Source organism: Rhinatrema bivittatum, chromosome 3 (assembly GCF_901001135.1).
Source record: "Rhinatrema bivittatum chromosome 3, aRhiBiv1.1, whole genome shotgun sequence".
Lineage (NCBI taxonomy): Eukaryota > Metazoa > Chordata > Amphibia > Gymnophiona > Rhinatrematidae > Rhinatrema > Rhinatrema bivittatum.
Window position 1 is genome coordinate 10184550 of NC_042617.1, and position 20841 is coordinate 10205390.

The 20841-nt window shown below is 48.8% G+C and overlaps 1 protein-coding gene across 3 annotated transcripts in view; it reads right to left on the bottom strand.

Annotated features, from left to right (window-relative positions):
- Positions 1–1418: 1418 nt before the first annotated feature.
- The window catches only part of AARS2 (alanyl-tRNA synthetase 2, mitochondrial), a 135287-nt gene continuing 115864 nt past the window's right edge, over positions 1419–20841 (bottom strand). For 2 of the 3 annotated variants that reach the window (XM_029592887.1, XM_029592888.1), the window contains exons 18-22: positions 17959–18081; positions 11824–11934; positions 10957–11040; positions 10454–10564; positions 1419–2161 (exon numbers count right to left, since the gene is read on the bottom strand). In XM_029592887.1, the coding sequence (XP_029448747.1) occupies positions 1997–2161; positions 10454–10564; positions 10957–11040; positions 11824–11934; positions 17959–18081 (594 nt within the window). In that variant the 3' untranslated portion in view covers positions 1419–1996. The remainder of the gene's footprint in view (positions 2162–10453; positions 10565–10956; positions 11041–11823; positions 11935–17958; positions 18082–20841) is intronic. The other variant, XM_029592889.1, reaches the window with a different exon arrangement.

The window sequence follows — 20841 nt, forward strand, 5'->3', positions numbered from 1 at the left end:
CCAGGGATCCGTTCCCCCTCGTGGCCTGCGCCTCAGGGCGCTCAGAATGTAAAATGGCCGCCGTTCCCGCCAAAAATGGCGGAGTGGCCGGCCCGCACCGCCCGGGCAAAAAAGAGAAATCAGTCAGGGACTGTGAGGTACCTTCCCCCCCGGGAAGGCATCGTGCACAGATGCCCTCCCGGGAAATCCGGGACCCCGGGTCTCCGCAGGCCGCACAGCGGGACGGCCGCGGCATCGGGATCGCTGCAGGAGAAAAGAAAAAGCCACGGGGGGGGCCACGCGCACAAAGGCGCCGCTGCGGGGGGGCCCGGTCGGCCCGCACTGCCCGCTGTCTGAAAATAGAGGAGGGTGCCGCGGGGGGGCCTTCCTGGCCACACGACCCGCCCCAGACATCTTTCCCTAAATGGCTCAGCAGCCCATGAGGAGCTGTAAAATGGCCGCGGGTGAGGGAGTAAAGAGCGAAGAGGCCGGCTCCACCGGCTTTCGCGGGCACCGGGGGCTGAGCTGTAAAGGAAAAAAACTACAAAGGAAAAACAAACTTACCCCTGGCTGCAACGAGAAATAAACAGCAAGGCCGCAGAGAAGAGACAAGGAAGATAAGCCACTTCCCAGAAGTTGAAAGAACTCTGCTTTTTTTTTTTTTTTTTTTTTTTTAAACTTAATACAAACTTGATACAAACTTGATCCACAGAAAAAGACAACAACAAGCCATAATCAAGCAAGAAAGTGAAGGAAAAGGAGGGGAAGCCTGATTCCCCTACTCGCATCTGCTGGAGTCAGAAGATACTGAACTCCTGCAGAGGGGGTAGTAGTATATATGGATACGCCCCCTCAAAGCTTGTGCTGACTCCATCTGCTGGATTGGGGACATAACCCACTGTCTGGACTGATCCAGGTACGTACAGGGAATTTAGTAATATTGAGGACAGTTAATTGGCTGGCTAAAACTTACCTTCCCTCAATGTAGTTAAAGTCTGTGCTTCGTTCCACAATCTCCACCCTTGTAGCCACATCGAGAGCAGTCATTCCCGGGAGCGTATTTAGGTTGGCGGAGGAAAAAGTACTCGCTCATCTTCTGAGTACTTTTACAGCAAAAATCAACCCAGGTGCAAGTGACTGTGATGACTTTGTACCCATGGCAAATTTCAACGTTAAAGTCTGGGTGTATTTTCAATTTGAGAATTGGTGCAAAGCGTGTGTAATTGGGACAGTTTGAAAATTGCCCATTTTTATCAACTGTGAAATTGAGGTTACACTCCTCTAGCTAAAATAAAAGTATCAAAACAAGTTGTTCCAAAATATAGCAGAATTCTGAAAAAAAAGGGAGCATCCCTTTGCCCCATAACCCAGGGCAGGAAGATTTGTGTGGGACGCTGTTCTTACAAACTCAGGAGAAACAAAAAAAAAACTTCAAATGATCACCTGGAATATGAAATTTATTACAATATAAATATCATCTGAATTTACAGAGCTGTCATGGCTCTTTACAAACTGATATGCAGCCACTTCCGGGAAGGAGAGTGCAGCACACATTATTCTGATGGGGAAAGGGTCAATATAATATTACAGTAATCATTATGCAAATACGGCAAGGTACATGGAGGCCTAATGACATAGAAAGTAAGTAAATACAATCCACGGATTCGCCCCCAAATCCCAGATCCAAGCCTTCTGTGCTCGTTCTTTCCTGAGCTCTCACAGAGATGTCTGCCAGGCTGACTGAGGGGCAGAATCTGCGATCTTCTGTAAGACAGCGGCAGACTTACCTGCCAGTACAGCTGTAGAGGCCTGGGACCCAGGCATAACTCCGGCTTCAGGCTCAGAGAGACGAGAATGCCTCTCTCAGTGCAGATTTCCATTAGCTGAGAGCGGCTGCTCTGCTTCTCCTCCTTAGGAATACACTCTTTGAATTCAGTGCTCACAGTCTGCATCTGCGGCTCAGGTTGTAAGTGTTACACCATGGGTTAGTAATGCCCCTGCCGTGGCTGCTCCCCCCTCAGAGTTTGGCCTTTGCAAATGTGAAAGCACTGGTCAGGACTGTGTTCAGGTCTGCGCTGCTCCCAGTTCCTTTGGCTACCCGGCTCGAGCCTCCTGCATTTCCTCCCATCTCAGAACAGACCGCCAGGGCCCAGTCAGTAGCAGACAGCGTCTCCGTAGAAATCTGAAGGCAGAAGACAGGAGGGTGGGCGAGACAGCAGGGTTTGGTTTTACAAAAGGGAGAAAACGCTGAGAAAAAGAGAGACAAACATTTCCCATTCGAAGGGCAGGACGGGAGAGGGAAAGGAAACAGGAAAGCCAAAGGCAAGATGATACTTTACCACATTTTAAGCTTTTCTTTCCCATGATGACTGGGAAAGCCAGGTTAAGAAACACCATATGGTCCATATTTAGTAAGCTGGCAAGTGGAAAAATTATCCAGGTAAACTTTAGTAAAATATTCACAGAGGATAAGTCTTCTGCTAAATATATACTCGATAAAGTTATCAAGCTATCTTTGCCCCTCACCGGCTTACTCAATATTGGGGAGGGGGGTGCAGCTTATAGTCCAGCAATGGCCCAATCCTCCCCGTCCCCTCATCCTAAGTTGCTGGCAGATGCTCCCTTCCCCTGCTTGAAAACATAGGATACCAAACACCCCCCCCCCCCCCGTGTGCCGCTGTCAGAGACACTTGCTATGCTTAAATGGGAAGATGGCGTTTGTGTCCTCCCTCTGAACTTCTTGGGAGTGGGGGGAAGGGGAGGGGTAAGTTTAGCTAAGCAGTTTCACTTTGAATTGGTAATGTTCTCCCTCAGCTTAGCCTTCCGCTCCATATGAGGCATTGTAAAGAAGAATTAAAATCCAAATCAGGTAATCGGAGAGGGAGAGCTCTTGCAGGGCTTGTCAGTTGGCGGCCATCTTGTCTCCCTCTGAAATTGAGGTTTTCACCGAATCCCCTGCTCGAGGGAAGTAAGGGGGTTGTTGGTTTATATAGAGACCACGGAGGCACAGTAGCTTAAGCACTAAGACTACAGTGAAGCTTTTGTTTTCTGTCTCCATCTGCTGCTAGGGGACAAACGTCATACACCTGGACTGGTCTGGGACTCAAGGAAAGAAAATTAGCAGGTAAGAACCATTTTTTCTTTAAATATCTCCCCCTACTGACCAGATAAGTTTTAGCCGGGTAAGTCATTGCCTGATTAATAAAATAAATAAATAAAAGAAGCTGCACCGCCAGGTGTTCATGCTACCCAGTTGAATTTAGCCAGATATGTCTGGCTGTGGTTAAGAGTAGGTATACATTTCCCCAGATAACTTGAAATCTAACGAGTTATATTCGTCTGGACTGATCCGTGGTACTACAAGAACGAAAATTAGCAGGTAAGAACCAATTTTCTTTTCCCTGTACATACCCGGATCAGTCCAGACTGTGGGATGTACCAAAGCTTCCCTAAACAGGGTGGGATGTTGAGAGTCCCGCGCGAAGAACTCCACTATTTATTTATTTATTTTTAATTTTTATATACCGAAGTTCTTGTGGGAATTACAAATCACTCCGGTTTACCAAAATTGCTGACATCTGGAGCCTGAACGTCCAAGCGGTAGTGACGAGCAAATGTATGTAACGTCTTCCAAGTAGCAGCTCTACAGATTTCCTGTGTTGAAACCAACTGGCATTCAGCCCAAGAAGCCGCTTGGGAACGAATTGAATGTGCTTTTAAAGCCTCAGGAAAGGGTCGCCCTTTACAAATGTAAGCAGAGGAAATAGCTTCTTTCAACCATCGGGCAATCGTAGTTTTAGAAGCTTTCTGAGCTCTCTTGGGACCACTCCATAAGACAAACAAATGATCAGAAACTCTGAAAAGATTTGTGACCTCCGAATAGCGTAATCCAAATAATGAAGTTCTCTCAAGTGTGGGACATCAGCCGATAAGTTCGGAAAAGCTGAGAGCTCCACTGATTGATTTAAATGAAAAGTTGAGACCACCATCGGCAAGAAGGAAGGGACTGTTCTGAGAGATACGCCCAAGTCAGTAATTCTTAAAAAAGGGGATTGAAGTTCTGAGATTCTGCGAGCCGAGCATATTGCCACTAAAAATACTGTTTTTAACATGAGATCCTTATTTTTTATTTAGAGAGGTTTTATATACCAATGAATGTTGGGAACATCTCATCGGTTCACATAAAACAAAACTCAGCAACAAGCGCTTTACAGTGAAACAAGGAATGTTGGAGATAATGAAAGCATAATTTTCAACAAGTTACAGATAGAAAGGCAAAGAATGTAAAATATGAGGCTTAACAAAATCACTATTTACAATATGTCAGTTTTTACAAAAGAATCACTATTGAGAATAAGGTCGAGAAGGACGGAGGGGAGAGGGTGTCATGGGGGGTTGGTGTGTTGTTCAGAGAATGCTTGTTTGTATAGGCAAGTTTTCAGGTCTTGTTTGAATTTTTTAGGGCATGCTTCTTGTCGTAGTGAGAGGGGGAGATTGTTCCATAGGGCGGGGGCAGCTAATGAAAGTGCCCGAGCTTTAGTGGAGTTGAGCTTAGAGTCTTTGGGCGAGGGGATATGCAGTGTTGCTCGGTGTAGCTGTCTTGTAGGTCTGATAGAGTTGTGAAATGTAAGGTGTTCATTAAACCAATGCATATTTTGGTTGTGGAGGGCTTTGTGAACTAGTATGAGAGTTTTGTAAGTTATCCTTGCAGTGACTGGAAGCCAGTGAAGGTATTGGAGTACAGGGGTGATGTGGTCACGTTTGTGGGTGTTGGTTAGGATCCAGGCAGCAGCGTTTTGGAGAAGTTGAAGCAGTTGTAGCGTGTTTTTGGATAGTCCTAGGAGGAGGGCATTGCAGTAGTCAATTTTTGATAGAATGAAGGTCTGTAGAATAGTGGGGAAGTCATTGAGGTGTAAGAGGGGTTTCAGTTTTTTGAGCAAATTAAGTTTGAAGTAACAAGCTTTGTATTATTAATGAATTTTTTGAGGGTGAAGTGGTTATCAATGGTGATGCCGAGGCTGCACACCTGTTGGTTGGAGGCAGTGGTGGAGAAGGGGGTGTTAGGTTGAAGGGGTGGGGGAATGTTTTGCGGAGTAATGTAGAGAAGCTCTGTTTTGGTAGTGTTGAGTGCAAGGAAGTTGTTTGTCAAGAGAGTGTTAATGACTGGTAGTGTGGAGTTCCAGGTCTCAATGGCTTTGTGAAGTGAGTCATGTACAGGTATGAGAATTTGCACATCGTCAGCATAGATGAAGTGCGGAAGGTTAAGTTTGGATAGAAGATTGCAGAGAGGAAGGAGATAGATGTTAAACAGTGTGGAAGAGAGAGAGGAGTCTTGTGGAACACCTTGGGTAAGGGGGATTGGTTTGGATGTGCGGTTGCCTGTTTGGACACTGTATTGTCTGTCCTATAAGTAGGACTGAAACCATTGGAGAGCTGTATCTGTGATGCCAATGCCAGTAAGGCGTTCTGTTAGTATTTTGTGGTTGACTGTATCAAAGGCAGAGGAAATGTCAAAGAGAATCAGGATATGTGAGAGACCTTTGTGAAGGCTTTTAAGGATGTAGTCAGACAGGGAGACAAGTAAGGTCTCAGTGCTGTGATGTCTCTGGAAGCCATATTGTGACTGTGACAGTATGTTATTTTCGTCAAGGTATTCAGTTAATTGTCGATTGACTGACTTTTCTAATATTTTGGTTAATAGTGGAAGGTTCGAAATAGGACGAAAGTTGGCAAGGTCGGAGGGATCAAGTGTGGGTTTTTTCAAAGTTGGTTTGATAATGGCATGTTTGAGATTTTTGGGAACAATGCCAATTGTGATAGGTCTGTTGATAATATTGGAGATCGGCTTGGCAATAAGGTCAGGGATGGAGAGGAGGGTATTTTGTGGGGAGGGTGTCAAATGGGTGTGACCATGGTCTCATTTTCTTAATGATCGAATTAACTTCCAATGATGAAGTGGTATCGAGTGAGGGTAGCCTTGCGTTGGTATGGTCGAGGGGGCAATTGGTAGATGCCTGGGTGGGAGGGAAAAGGGACATAATGTTGATAAATTTCCTGTGGAAGTAAGTGGCCAAGTTGTCGCATTTGTCTTGATCGTCTGTGTCTGAGGGTGCGAAATTAGGAGTGGATTTAGTTAAACTGTTTACTAGTTCAAAGAGGGCTCGGGGATTGAATTGGAGGTTGTGGATTCTGCGTGAGTAGAAGTCTCTTTTGGTTTTTTCTATAGTTGTTCTGTATGTGTGGAGGAAGGATCTGAAGGTGGTTAGCTGTGCAGGGCAGGGGTGGGATTTTTTCACCAATTTCTTTCTAATTTTCTGAGGTTATGCTTCATAGATTTTAGTTCAGAGGTGTACCATGGTTGTTTTTTGGTTTTCGCTGGATCAATCACACGAGATTGCATGGGGCAGAGTTTGCTAGCTATAGTCGGTACAGTGGCTCTAGGAGTTAATGGCAGTTTCAGCGTTAGTTAATAGGGATGTGAATCGTTTTTTGACGATTTAAAATATCGTCCGATATTTTTTAAATCGTCAAAAATCGTTAAAGTGTACGATACAATAGAAATTCCCCCGATTTATCGTGAAAAATCATTAATCGGGTTTGTGACCACTAACGGGAGTTATTTGGGGGGAGGGTGGGAAAACTGGCACACCAAAACAACCCCGAAACCCACCCCGACCCTTTAAAACTAATCCCTTACCTTCCCCCACCCTTCCAAACCCCCCCAAAATGTTTTAAAATCACCTGGTGGTCCAGTGGAAGCCCCGGGACCAATCGCCCGCTCTCGGGCCGTCGGCTGCCACTAATAACATATTGTATATTTGTATATAATTTGTATTTGTATATAACATATTGTATATTTGTATATAACATATTGTATATTTGTATATAATTTGTATTTGTATATAATTTGTATATAATTATATAATTTGTATATAATTATCGGCTGCCACTAATAACATATTGTATATTTGTATATAATTAACCTCTTCTATCTCTCTTCACTTCCTCCACCCATTTCAACAGCCCTTGTTAATTGTAACTGCATCTCTTCATCACGTTTATTTATGTTCGTTGTTGTATTCATCACACCCCTGTTTTATGTAAACCGACATGATGTGAATTTTTTCATGAATGCCGGTATAAAAAAAACCTTAAATAAATAAATAAATAAATAAATAATAAAAATGGTGCCGATGGCCCGATAAAAAAAACAACCCATCCGTGGTATCCGTGCCATTGGCCGGCCCCTGTCACATGGTAGGAGCACTGTAAAGATGGCGCCGGCCATCCAGTGTTCCTACCATGTGACAGGGGCCAGCCAATGGCACGGATACCCTGTCACATGGTAAGGGCAAAGGGCCATCGGCGCCATTTTTATTAGCGCAGCCGACGGCCTGAGAGCGGGAGATTGCTCCCCGCGCCCCCACTGGATCACCAGGTAATTTTAAAATGTTTTTGGGGGGGGTCGGGAGGGTGGGGGAGGCTAAGGGGTCAGTTTTAAAGGGTCAGGGTGGGTTTTTTGTTTATCGGATCGGGCGCAGCCGATAAACAAAAAAACAATCGGGCTGGACAATAAAAATTATAAGATTTGAATCAGAACCGGAACCGAACCGATTCCGGTTCACATCTCTATTAGTTAAGTCAAGTTTGTTAAGTTCAGTAGTGAGGGCTGCTACTAGATCTTCTTGGTTGCAATTACGCCTAAAGTGAATGGTTTTTTTTATTGGATTGTGAGGGTGTAGCGGTGTTATTTATAGTGCAGGTAATGTCAATGCGGTAGTGATCGGACCAGGGGATGGGGGAGACAGTGGGTAAGTTAGATTTGATTCTGGTATTGGTGAAAATGAGGTCAAGGGTGTGACCTGCTCGGTGAGTGGGGTTAGATATGAGCTGCTTGAACGTCGCCTTCCTAAGGGGTTCAAATGGAGGATCACACAAGACGCAAAGCACCAAGTTAAGACTCCAGGACGGGCAGACAGGGCATACAGGAGGAATCGAATGTCTTACACCTCTGAGGAAATGCACAACATCCGGATGTGAAGCCACTGAGTTACTGACAAGAGAGCCCAGGGCCTCCACGTGCACACGAAGCAAATTAAAAGATAAACCCCTGGATAAGCCGCTTTGCAAAAAGGCCAGAATATGAGTAATCAAAGCCTGCCTTGGAAAAACTCCTCGGTCACGACACCAGGACTCGAAAACTCTCCACACCCTAACATAAGAGAGGGAGGTAGATGTTTTCCTGGCTTGCAAAAGAATAGTTATGACTTCCTCCGAATACCCTTTCTTCCTCAATCTCCGCCTTTCAAAAGCCAGGCCGCTAGACAAAAGCGATCTGCCTGGTCGAAAAATATAGGGCCTTGCCGCAGAAGACGTGGAAGATGCCCAAGACGTAGGGGCCCATCCGAGGCCCCTACGTCTTGGGCAGGTTGACGAAATCCGCGAACCATGGCCTTCAGGGACACTCCGGAGCCACGAAAATCACGCTGCCTAAATGAACTTCTATCCTGCACAGAACTTTGCCCACTAACAGCCAAGGAGGGAACATGTACAGAAGTTGGCCAGGGGAGCACCAGCGCATCGACTCCCTCTGTGCCATGATCCCTTCTGCGACTGAAAAAGCGAGGGGCCTTGGCATTTTCCCGTGTCGCCATCAAGTCCTTGTGGGGTGTCCTCCACCTGCGTGAGATGAGATCCATTGTTTGGTCGGAGAGTTCCCACTCTCCTGGATCTATGCATTTCTGACACAGGAAATCTGCCTGTATGTTTTGTTTGCCGGCAATGTGAGATGCTAACAGCGCAAGATGTTTTTCCCCCCAAGCCATGAGAAGTTCTGCCTCTTCGGCTACAGCTTGAAATTTGGTGCCTCCTTGACGGTTGATGTAGGCTACTGTTGTCGCATTGTTGGACAGAACTCGAACTGCCTGATTGCGCAGCAGTGGGAGAAAATGCCTCAGGGCTAGCCGAACTGCTTTCTTCCTCGGACCAACGGCCCTAAACAGAGTGGGATTGACAGACTGCTCCCCAGCCAGAGAGACTGGCATTTGTTGTCACCACTATCCACTTCGGAACTTCAAGGTCCACTCCTCGAGACAGGTTGCGCGGGCACAGCCACCACCCAAGACTGGACCTGGTGAGATCGGTGAGTGGTACAGGGAACTGGAACTCCTCCAACTTGGGGTCCCAACGGGAAAGCAATGCTCACTGTAATGGCCTCATATGAGCAAAAGCCCAGGGGACCACTTCCAAAGTGGATGCCATGGAGCCAAGGACCTGTAGATAGTCCCAGGCTTTGGGAAGCTGGAGCGACAACAAACGCCGTACTTGCTCCATCAATTTGTTTCTTCGGTCCAGGGGGGAGGAAGACTTTCCGCACATTGATATTGAAGCGGGCGCCCAGGAAATCCATCGTTTGAGAAGGGACAAAGTTGCTCTTGGCTTGATTGATCACCCAGCCGAGTGACTCCAGGAGCTTGGCGACGTTGTTGATAGCTTCTATACAGAGAGTCTTGGACTTCACCCTGATGAGCCAATCGTCGAAGTAGGGATGAATTAGAAGGCCTTGCTTCCTCAGGGCTGCTGCTACAACCACCATAACCTTGGTGAAAGTGCGAGGGGCTGTAGCCAAACCGAACGGCAGTGCGCAGAACTGGAAATGCATATCTAGGATCATGAAGCGGAGAAACTTGTGATGAGCCACGCGGATGGGTATATGTAAATATGCCTCCATCAGATCCAGAGATGCTAGAAATTCGCCCTTGCGGACCGCCACTATCACGGAACGTAGTGTTCCCATGCGGAAATGTGGGATCTTGAGAGCCTTGTTTACCTTCTTCAGGTCCAGAATAGGCAGGAAGGACCCCTCTTTTTTTGGAACCATAAAATAAATGGAGTAACGCCCCATTCTCCATTCCACTTGGGGAACCGACTGTATTGCCCCGAGAGCAAGGAGTTGATCGAGAGTCTGCTGTACGATCTGAGCCTTGGTCCTTGCCCCGCAAGTAACATGGTCAGTAAAACTTTTCTTCTCTGTCTCCATCTGCTGGTGAGGATGCAAAACCCAATTATCTGGACTGATCTGAGATGTGAACAGGAATATGTGTTTAGATTTAAGTGATCAACTTTTTTTTTTTTTTTAAATCAAGGCTGAAATCACAAAAATAACAGCATCAGGGCCAGACAATGTACATAAGAAGAGCCATGTTGAGTCAGACCAAAGGATCATAGAGCCCAATATCCTGTCTTCAACAGTGGCCAATCCAGATCATTAAAGTACCTGGCCAATCCCAAAGTAAATCCAACCCTTCTAGCTCATAACCAGGGATAAGCGGTGACATTCCCATGTCTACCAGGCTAATAATGGTTTATGGGCTTTTCCTCCAGGATCTTGTCCAACCCCTTTTTAAACCCAGTTATGCTATGTGTCTTAATCACATCCTCCAGCAACCAGGGAGATGCATTAACGTAACATCACCTTTGCCACCTGACATGCACAGAAGACCTTCCCGGAATCCTGCTGGCTGAGGAGCATAGCAGAAGTGCCAGGAGATTTGTCACACAGCTGGTTCACCGTCTTCATCAGCATCTGGAAGAAAGGCAAAGGGGCTGCTGAAATTACAGCTGGAGCTATGGTGACACGGGGAGAATGTAACCTAGCTGAGCGATGGGTGGAGTTACCAGCTCATGCACTCATATGTTCCTCCATCTCCCCATGAGCACTGTCTACATTTATTAGCTCAGTTTTAGAAAAGCCGAGGTGCTCCCAACGATGAACCACAGTCATATAAATAAAACACACAAATAAATATACCCATAAACCCAAGACAAAATATCATTGCGCCATAAAATAATCTATTAAAATGAGCTGAGGAGTAGCTAAGGCATAAACGAAGTAAAAAAAACTTCCTCTCTCTGGAGGTCATTCCTGCCCCTTTGACAAGATGCCCCAGGAAAACAAGTGCTGAATTGGTTACTCACTGAGGCAGATTCACTGGAGACCACGTCAACTATCAATGCCTTGCTGCCGTGCTTTTCCAGCAGGCTTTGCACCGCCACAGCAGCCTACAGGAGAAAGTAGAGACACTAAAAGGAGGGCAACAGACCAACCAGCAAAAAGGCTATGAAGAGGCCCTTCTAGTGTGGTCAGTGGCAATGCTGCCTTTAGCTCTGGCTTAAAGAGATCAGACCTGCAGGCTCTCTCAGACCCCAAGACCTGGTTAAGCGTTAACTTCTGAGAGCCCTCTTCCCTTCCCCATTGCATCCTGTGGTTCCCATGATTGCTAGCCTTTACATGAAGGGACCCTGCCAGGTCCAGTCAAAGAATATATTTACAAAAAGAAGGAGGAAAAGTCAAGCACTCCAAACTACAGAAAACCATAACTAATCCAAAATCGAATGGTTCAGTCCTAGCACAGGACCTTCATCAGGTTGGGTAATGGATTAAGTGCATGACTAGCCCTTCTTTTTGGGGATTTCCATACCATATTTTGCTAGCTGCACCCACTTTGTCTGTTTCTTTTTTCTTCCTATCTTCTGCATTTATACCCACTTATCTTTGGAAAGAATGTGATTTCCAGCTACCTGCCAGGATGACTAACACATCTAAGTGGAGTTTCCTGGTTAAATCATTCATGTTTCTTCCATTTGCAGACCTAGGAGGACAGGGCAGAGGGGTGAGCACCGCCTTTGAGGATCTGGAACAGTAAACAATAATCTTCCCCCTACATGTGTCTGGGCAGCTCTGCTGCTTTCTTCTTCTTCAGCGCTGGCTTCCAGAAGTATGAGAAATTCATGTGCCTGTTCTGGCCTAAAAGGAACACCCAAGAACCCCACTTCCGCTCTCACCTGGCTGGTTTCCAGTTTGCGCACTGCTGTATTCGCAGAGCGCTGCAGGGACTTTAGGGTGACCTGCAACTCCCTCCTCAACCACTGAGGCATCGGGGTGTAATCCACAGCCTACAATCCAGAAAAACCCACAGAAGACACTTGGTTAGGGAACCCAGCTTAAGATGCAACTCTCTAGCTTCCTCCAAAACACCCCCACATGCCCTCAGCTCCACTCCTCCGCTCTCCTTAATGAATATGCATGATTTATATTCCACTTTTCGGCACTTCAAAGCAGATTACATTCAGGTACTGTAGTTATATCTCTGTCCCCAAAGGGCTCACAATCTTACATTTGTACCTGACTTGCCCAAGGTCACAAGGAGCAGCAAGGGGATTTGAACCCTGGTTTGCCTGGTTCAAAGGCCACTGCTCTAACCACTCTTTCATGAGAAACATGTGCATACACTGCCTTGGGGAGGGGGAGCTCTGCTGCCCAATGACCCTGTCTGAGCAGCGCCGCTGTAGAGGACAGGAGCTAGTCGAAAAGCTCTGTGATTACACTGGGAAACATGCTACATGCACAGCTTTCGCCTTTTCATTCCCTTCCCTGCACCTTAGCATGTAGTAAAACATTTAACACCTGCCGAGAAAAGGGAAAATAAATGTGAACATTTGGAAAGCTATGAACGCTAATGCCAGATCTAGAAGTGGTCACGGAAGAAGCAGATTTGGATGCAGAGGCTGTCACAGAGATGTGGTACACAGAGAACGATAAATGGGATATAGTTACAACTTGAAAATAGACAAAATGATGCAATCAATAAACATGCTCTTTGATATATGAAGTGGTAAGAGAACTTTCTATTGCTTAATATAGTTATCTACTGTCTTTTGCCTGCAATAGGCTATACACAGAATCTTCAAACAGCACCCAAGCTCAAATCATTTACCACTTCTATAAACTTACAATTTTTCAAAAAACAACCAAAAATACTTATCTGTGGCCCCCATTGCAGTACCTTTAATTTGCTGGAAAAACTGTGGATGGCAAAGGACTCCCCAACACATTAGGCTGGCATCGGTGGTTACTGCCACCCAGTCTGGAATTTCCAACTCCATTCCTCATTCCAGGTTGGCTTGAGAAAGCCACCACAAAAGATTGGATCTGTATTCCCCGTCAAAACAGAGGCGGAAGCTGAAATTTCTCAGACAGCAGGTTCCAGTGGGATAGGAGTGCCCTCTGAGGGGCCACATATGAGCGAATGTTCAGGGAACTAGATCCAGCAGATACCGCACTAAAAGTCTACCGACGTTTAGATGGCAAAGAAGACAGTAGTCTTCCATGTCCTTGCGTCTATCCGCGGATGGTAAGGAGATGGATAGGTTCAGGTGAAACTCAGACTACCTTTGGTAAGAAGGAGGGACAGTGCGAAGCTGAACTGTTCCTGGAGTAAACCAAAGAAATGGTTCTCGACATGACAGCATCTGTAGTTCAGAGATGCAATGAGCCAAGTATATTGCAACCAAGAATACAGTCTTTAGTGTTAATAGGCATAGCGACAGACTGCACAGTGGTCTGAAGTAAAGCCCTGCTAGAAAGTCCAATACTAGATTGAGGTTCCATAGGGGTACCGGCCACTTTAAGAGTGGTCGGAGTTGTTTAACCCCTTTTAGGAAACGGGCTAAGTTCGGATGCGCCGACAGGTGGGTTCCATTCACTTCGGCCCTGAAGCAGGAGAGGGCTGCTACCTGGATCTTCAAGGAGTTGAGGGACAATCCTTTGTTCAGCCCATCCTGTAAAATTTCCAGAATCATGGGGATCTTGGCCGTTCGCAGGGGCATCCCGCATTTCTCGCACCAGATCTCAAGTATTCTCCAGATCTGTACGTACACCAGAGACGTTGAGAACTTCTGCGCAAGGAGCAAGGTGGCGATCACGGCCGCTGAATATCCACGCTTCATCAGGCGAGCCCTCTCAAGGGCCAGTCTGTAAGAGAGAATAGAGTTGGGTCTTCCTGAAGAATTGGACCTTCCTGGAGAAGGTCCCTGTGCGGGGGGGAGGCAAGGGGGACTCTCCATGAGAAGCCTCCACATGTCTGCATACCACGGGCGTCTGACCCAATCCGGGGCCACCAGAAGGACTAATCCTCTGTGGTGTTCGATCTTTCGGATGATCTTACCCAGTAGAGGCCACGGAGGGAAGGCGTACAGTAAATCCTCCTCTGGCCAGGTCTAGACGAGGGCGTTGATCCCTTGGGAGCACTGATCTAGTCTGCGACTGAAGAAACAGGGAACCTTTGCATTGTGAGATGTAGCCAGTAGGTCGATGGATGGGAGGCCCCAGCGATTTACTAGTTGCTGGAAGGCTCTGGTCGACAATGTCCATTCCCCTGAATCTAGGCTTTCCCTGCTAAGAAAGTCTGCTCTGATGTTGTCTTTTCCCGCGATGTGGGAGGCAGAGATCCCTTATAGGTTTAACTCCGCCCATTTCATAAGGGGGTCTATCTTCAGAGACACTTGGTGGCTTTTGGTCCCTCCCTGGCGGTTGATGTAGGCAACCATTGTTGCGCTGTCCGACATCACGCGGATTGCTTGTCCGTGGAGCCTGTGGCTGAACTGCAGGCATGCTAATCTGACTGCTCGCGCTTCCAGGCGGTTTATGTTCCAGCTCGCCTTTTCCTCGGTCCATCGCCCTTGGGTTGTCAGTTCCTGACAGTGAACCCCCTACCCTTGGAGGCTCGTGTCCATTGTGAGGACGATCCAGTTCGGTGGGGACAGGCTTACATCCTTGCTTACGTGAACTTCCTGTACTCACCACTGGAGCTGAGAACATACTTACATCGGTAGGTGGAGGCAAATCGAGGAGTCTTGAGACAGTGGGTTCCAACGTGACAGCAGGGAGCGTTGGAGAGGCCACATGTATGCCCTCGCCCATGATACTACTTCTAGAGTTGACACCATAAGGCCAAGGACCTGGAGATAGTTCCACACCCTGGGGCGCATTGTGCGCATCAACCGATGCAATTGGTCCATCAGTTTCCTTCTCCCCGAGGGAGGGAGGAAGACCTTGTCCTGCTTAGTGTTGAATCAGACTCCCAGGTACTCTAAGTACTGGGGGGGCTCAGGGATGCTCTTGTCCATGTTCACGACCCAACCAAGTTCCTGTCGGAGAGACCTGACCCTACAGGTCACCTGGAGGCTCTCTTCCAACAACTTCACCCAGATCAGCTAGTCATCCAAGTAAGGGTGCACCAAGATCCCTTCTTTCCTCATGACCACCATAATTTTGGAGAATGTTCCAGGGGTGATTGCTAGGCTGAAGGGCAACGCCCAGAACTGGTAATGTTGGTCCAGCACCTCAAAGCGTAGGAAATGCAGGTGGTCTTGATGGATTGGAATATGAAGGTAGGCCTCCGAGAAATCCAGGGAGGTTAAAAAAACACTCTCCCGGTTGCATGGCCATTATGACAAAGCAAACAGTTTCCATGCGGCAGTGAATTATCCGCCGATGACGGTTGACACTCGTGAGATCCAGGATGGGTCAGAATGAACCCTCTTTCTTGGGTACAATGAAATACATGGAATAACGCCCTGTATTTACTTGGGGTGTAGGTACCGGAGTTATAGCCCTCAGACTGAGGAGCCTTATCAGTGTGGATTCCACTGCCAGTTTCTTGTGCTGGGAGAGGCAAGGTGACATCATGAACATGTCCTGACGGATGCTGCGAAATTCCAGAGCGTATCCTTCTTGTATGATGTCCAGTACCCATTTGTCCGACGTGATCTCAACCCACCACTGATGGAAGAGGGATAGTTGGCCCCCTATCTCCTCGTTCCATGGATGGATCAGTCAAACTTCATTGGGAAGTTCAGGTCGAACCTGAGCCTGAACCTGTTCCTTCTTTTGGTTGTCGGTTCTGAAAGGACTGAGACCTTCCGAGGACAGAGATGTCTGAAATGACGAATTTCTGTAAGGCCAGAAGCGCTGGGAGCCCCTGGCCCGACCCCTCATGGGTGAGGGGTGTAGTGACCTCTTTTTCTTATCTTCCGGTAGCTGGGGCACTGGACATTCACCTCACTTACTGGCTAGCTTCTCCAATTCGCTTCCGAATAGGAGGGATCCCTTAAAGGGCATCTTTGTGAGGTTTGCCTTAGAGGTTGTGTCCACTGATCAATTTCACAACCATAGCTGTCTTCTGGCCGCCACCACTGAAACTACTCCTCTGGCTGAGGTTCACACTAGGTCCGAGCTTGCATCCGCTAGGAAGGCCGCAGCGGGCTCGATCACCTCTCTGGTATGCACCCCTAAGCTATCTGCCACTTTCAAGAGAAGCAGACACGAACGAGCCACCAGGGCACAACAGGAATCGATCTGCAGTGTCATTGCTGTTGCAAAGGCTTGCTTAAGGATGGATGCCAACCCCCTATCATGAGCATCTTCCAATGCCGCTCCTCCCTCTACTGGGATAGTTTTCATGTCGAGACGGTGCAGACCAAGGCATCCACTTTCAGGAAATGCAGGCGTTCCTTGACCGCTGGGTCCAGAGGGTACAAGGGCTCCAAGGCCCGACCTCCTTTAAAACTTGGTTCCGGGGCGTCCCATTCCAGGTCAATCAACTCCTGGAAGGCTTCCAGCATCAGGAAATAGCAAGAGGCTTTCCGTAGAGAAACCAGGATGGGGTTTTTCTTTGGCTCTGACATAGGGTCCATGCCCGGAACGCTCGAGTCTTCAGGGTCTGGGAGACTAGGGCCGGTAATTCAACTCTGTGGAAAAATCAAAGCATAGTCCGATATGGCTCCAGGCCTGGAGGGATTTCCCCGTCCTCCAATGAATCCTCATCCCTTCGTCGTCCTGTCAGGGATACCTTTGGTAAGGCGAGGCATGCTGATACGGCTTGGAGGGCAAGGCCTTCCCAGCTGGAATCCAGCCCGGGCAGGGACAGTAGCTGACTACGCCTGAACAAAGGCTTGAAGGCCCTGAAAGAATTCCAACCAAGAGAAGGCTGCCGGGTCTATGTTTAGCCCAGGAGGAACCAGGGTAGGGGCCGCTGAACTGTCCCTCTCCTGGGGAGGATGCAGCTCCAGAACTGCTGAGGTCCGGGGTACTGCCAGAAAAGGTTGTGGTTGACCCATCCTCTAACTGGGAGGGGCCGGACTTGGAAACGTTCTGAGAGTCCAGCCCTCCCTGGGCCTCCTCACAGTGCTGACACAGGAAGGATTCCAGGTCAGACTGTGCAGCCCTAATATGGCAGGCAACTCAAAGGGAGTGTCGCTTGAGCTTCTTTGTTGCCGAGGCCATAACACTCTGTAGCTTGAGCATTCAGCCGGCTATTGCCTCTTGAGCGCGTACAGACTCGCCTCGGCAAACGTAACGCCATATGGAGTGTCCACCAAGCCTGAAGCGGGGAATAGCCCATCGGGGGGCTGCTCAACCCACTCGGAAATCCCCTTCCCTTGTCCTAACGGGATCGGGAACGATGTCGGTACGGTGCGCTGAGGAAGGAGGCCGAAGGAAAGACTTATTGAAGCCCTTCCACATATCCGGATCAGAGGAGTTCTTCTCTACTTACCTGGTCTCAGCGCTTACCAGCTGAGTACAGAGACGGTCTCCGGCTGCGTGGGGAGAGGACTTAGGCCGTCACTGCTGTGCTTGGCTTCCTGCACCCGCTGCCTTTCAGCTGCTTCAGCAGCAAAGTCCATGCCGGGAGCCGGCTACTGGACCAAGTCACACCTCTGAGGGATCTCTGAGATCACCTCAGGAATTCTCAACTGGGGGAGGGACCCTTAGGTTTCACCGCAGGAGAGTGAGGCTCATTCTTCCTCTCAATTTAAAGGTAAAGTTAAAGGTAAATTTCTCCTTCAAACTAGTACTGCAATCCCGCTAAACACCGCTGTTGGTGTGGGGATAGCATCCACATCTGCCAGGAGACGAAGAGATACTGAATGGCTGAGGTCACTGCAGGGGTGTATCTAGGGTGACGTCGGCTTTGAAACCTGACTCAGTCTCCATCTGCTAGCAGGGGAGCACATAACCCATTGGTCCTGAGTCCATCTGACTACACGCTAGGAATTTTTTTTTTTTTTTTATCACCATGGGCTTCACCAAAACAAAAGCAGGTAAAATAAACCTCTCCCTGAGTAAATGCTACTCACATCTGTCAGCACCCCCACCTCCTTGGAGAGCCTGTGAGCATCAGGAAGGGAGCAGCTCCTCATCTTCAGCCGCACAGAAATGGATTCCACCTCAGCAGCCAGGGCCTGACCCGATTCACGAGCCTGGAACAAAACCAGAGCAAGAAGACAGCTTCAATCCAGAACAGATATAAATTACTAATAAATTGGGAGAAAAAAGTATTCAAATTCCATCAATAGATTCAGCTCAGGCAGAAAACTATCAAGAAACAAGGGGAAGCCGACTTTCCTCTGTCAAGTCCTGTTCTACTATTTTCCCCATTAGTCTGGAGCTCAGGGCATCTGCTGTTGTTGGCTACAGACCAATGAATCCCAGATCTGACCACGCTTTCTCCCTTCACTAAGTGATCAGGATCTGCTTTTCTCACCCTCTCTCCATAGTAGTAACAACTTCCAATGCCTTAGAACTTAAAAATACAAATACAGTTGAGAAATACGCCCATCCTGGGACGATACCCTAGAACACCTTAACACTGGTTTCTCAACAATTTAAAAATGCTACAGCACAATAAACTTTCACTCAATATGTCCGAGACAGAGTTTTTGGCAATTCACAGCCCATATAAGAAAATTATTACTTACCTGCTAATTTTCGTTCCTGTAGTACCATGGATCAGTCCAGACCGTGGGTTATGTCCCCAATCCAGCAGATGGAGTCAGCCCAAAGCTTTGAGGGGGCGTCACCATAAGTACTAGTACCCCCTCTGCAGGAGTTCAGTATCGAGTATATCAGAGCCCGAGTAAACAGAAAACTCCCAATTGGATCAAGTTGAAACAAGACGGCAACAATAAGCCGCTGAAGTGAAATAGAGAAAAACTGGAACCATCCCACCAACGGGTGGGGGTCACGAATATAGCGTGTCAACCTCCATCAACAGTGAAGACGGGACACACGTGAAAAACAACAACAGGAAGACACTACTGTAACATGAAGAACAGCTGAGGAGAATCAGCCCGAAAGACAGCAGAGCAGGAGTAGAACCCATATGCGGTGGGCGTCTGGACTGATCCATGGTACTACAGGAACGAAAATTAGCAGGTAAGTAATAATTTTCTTTTCCCTGTACGTACCTGGATCAGTCCAGACCGTGGGATGTACCCAAGCTTCCCTAAACCAGGTGGGGTCCTGCAAGGCCTGCTCGGAGAACCTGTTCACCAAAGTGTCCATGGACGGACGAGGCGAGGTGTAATCTGTAGTGTCTCGAGAACGTGTGCAACGATTTCCAGGTGGCCGCTCTACAGATTTCCTGCGACGATACCGAGCGGCTCTCCGCCCAGGAGGCCACCTGAGAGCGTGTAGAATGCGCCACAATACCGGGTGGGGGAATCCGCCCCGTCCCGATGTAGGAAGCCGCAATGCCGGCCTTCAGCCATCTGGCAATAGTCGTCTTCGAGGCCTGGGACCCTTTCCGGGGACCAGACCAAAGGACGAAGAGGTGGTCCGAAGTCCGAAAATCATTCGTAGCCTCCAGGTAGGACCGCAGCGTACGCTTGACGTCAAGGAGACGGAGAGACCGCGGTTCAGATGAAGAGAAAGATGGCAATTCCACCGTCTGATTCACATGGAAGGCGGACACCACCTTCGGGAGGAAGGAAGGCACAGTACGAAGTGAAACGCCCGAATCGGAGAACCGGAGATAAGGCTCTCGACAGGACAGAGCCTGCAGCTCCGAAATACGCCGAGCGGAACATATGGCTACCAGGAACACCGCCTTGAGAGTGAGGTCCTTGATCGTCGCACTCCTCAGAGGTTCAAACGGAGGTCCCGACATGGACCGTAGTACCAGGTTGAGGCTCCAAGATGGACAAGGATCCCGCAATGGAGGCCGCAAGTGCTTGACACCCTTGAGAAAACGGATGATGTCCGGATGTCGTGACAGAGATCCCCCTCCCCGCAGGAGGGAACCAAGAGCGGCCACTTGAACCCGAAGTGAGTTGTAAGCGAGCCCCTTGTCCACTCCCGCCTGTAGGAACTGGAGAATCTGCGGGACAGCCGCCTCCGTGGGTCTTGTGTTCCGGTCGGTACACCACAGCTCGAACACCTTCCAAACACGGACATAGGCCACCGACGTCGAGGTCTTCCGAGACCGCAGTAGAGTTGACACTACCGCCTCCGGGTACCCCCGTCGGCGGAGGCGGCGCCTCTCAAAAGCCAGGCCGCAAGACAGAAGAGTTCTGCCTGGTCGAAAAATACCGGTCCCTGGTGTAGGAGGCGAGGAAGATGTCCCAGCCGGATGGGTCCGTCGATTACCAGGTGGAGGAGATCCGCAAACCAAGGACGTCTTGGCCACTCTGGCGCGACGAAGATCACAGTTCCCTGATGAACTTCTACTCGTCGGAGTAGCCGTCCCACCAGCGGCCAAGGAGGAAAAGCGTATAGTAGCAGATTGGTCGGCCACGGGAGCGCGAGCGCATCCACGCCCTCCGCCCCCCGTTCTCTCCGGCGACTGAAGAAGCGAGGCGCCTTGGTGTTCTGGGCGGACGCCATGAGATCGAGGTGGGGGGATCCCCACCGCCGGACCAGCAACTGCATGGCTTCGTTGGAGAGGGACCACTCTCCGGGATCCAGAAACTGGCGACTGAGGAAATCCGCCTGGACGTTGTCTACTCCCGCGATGTGCGAGGCCGCCAGACGGCCCAGATGCCGTTCCGCCCACTGCATTAGCATCGCTGCCTCTAGCGCGACCTGCGGGCTGCGAGTGCCGCCCTGTCGGTTGATGTAGGCCACCGTTGTCGCGTTGTCGGACAGGATCCTGACGTCCCGATTCCGAAGAAGAGGCAGGAAGTGGATGAGCGCCAGCCTGACCGCTCTGGTTTCCAGACGGTTGATGGACCACCTCGACT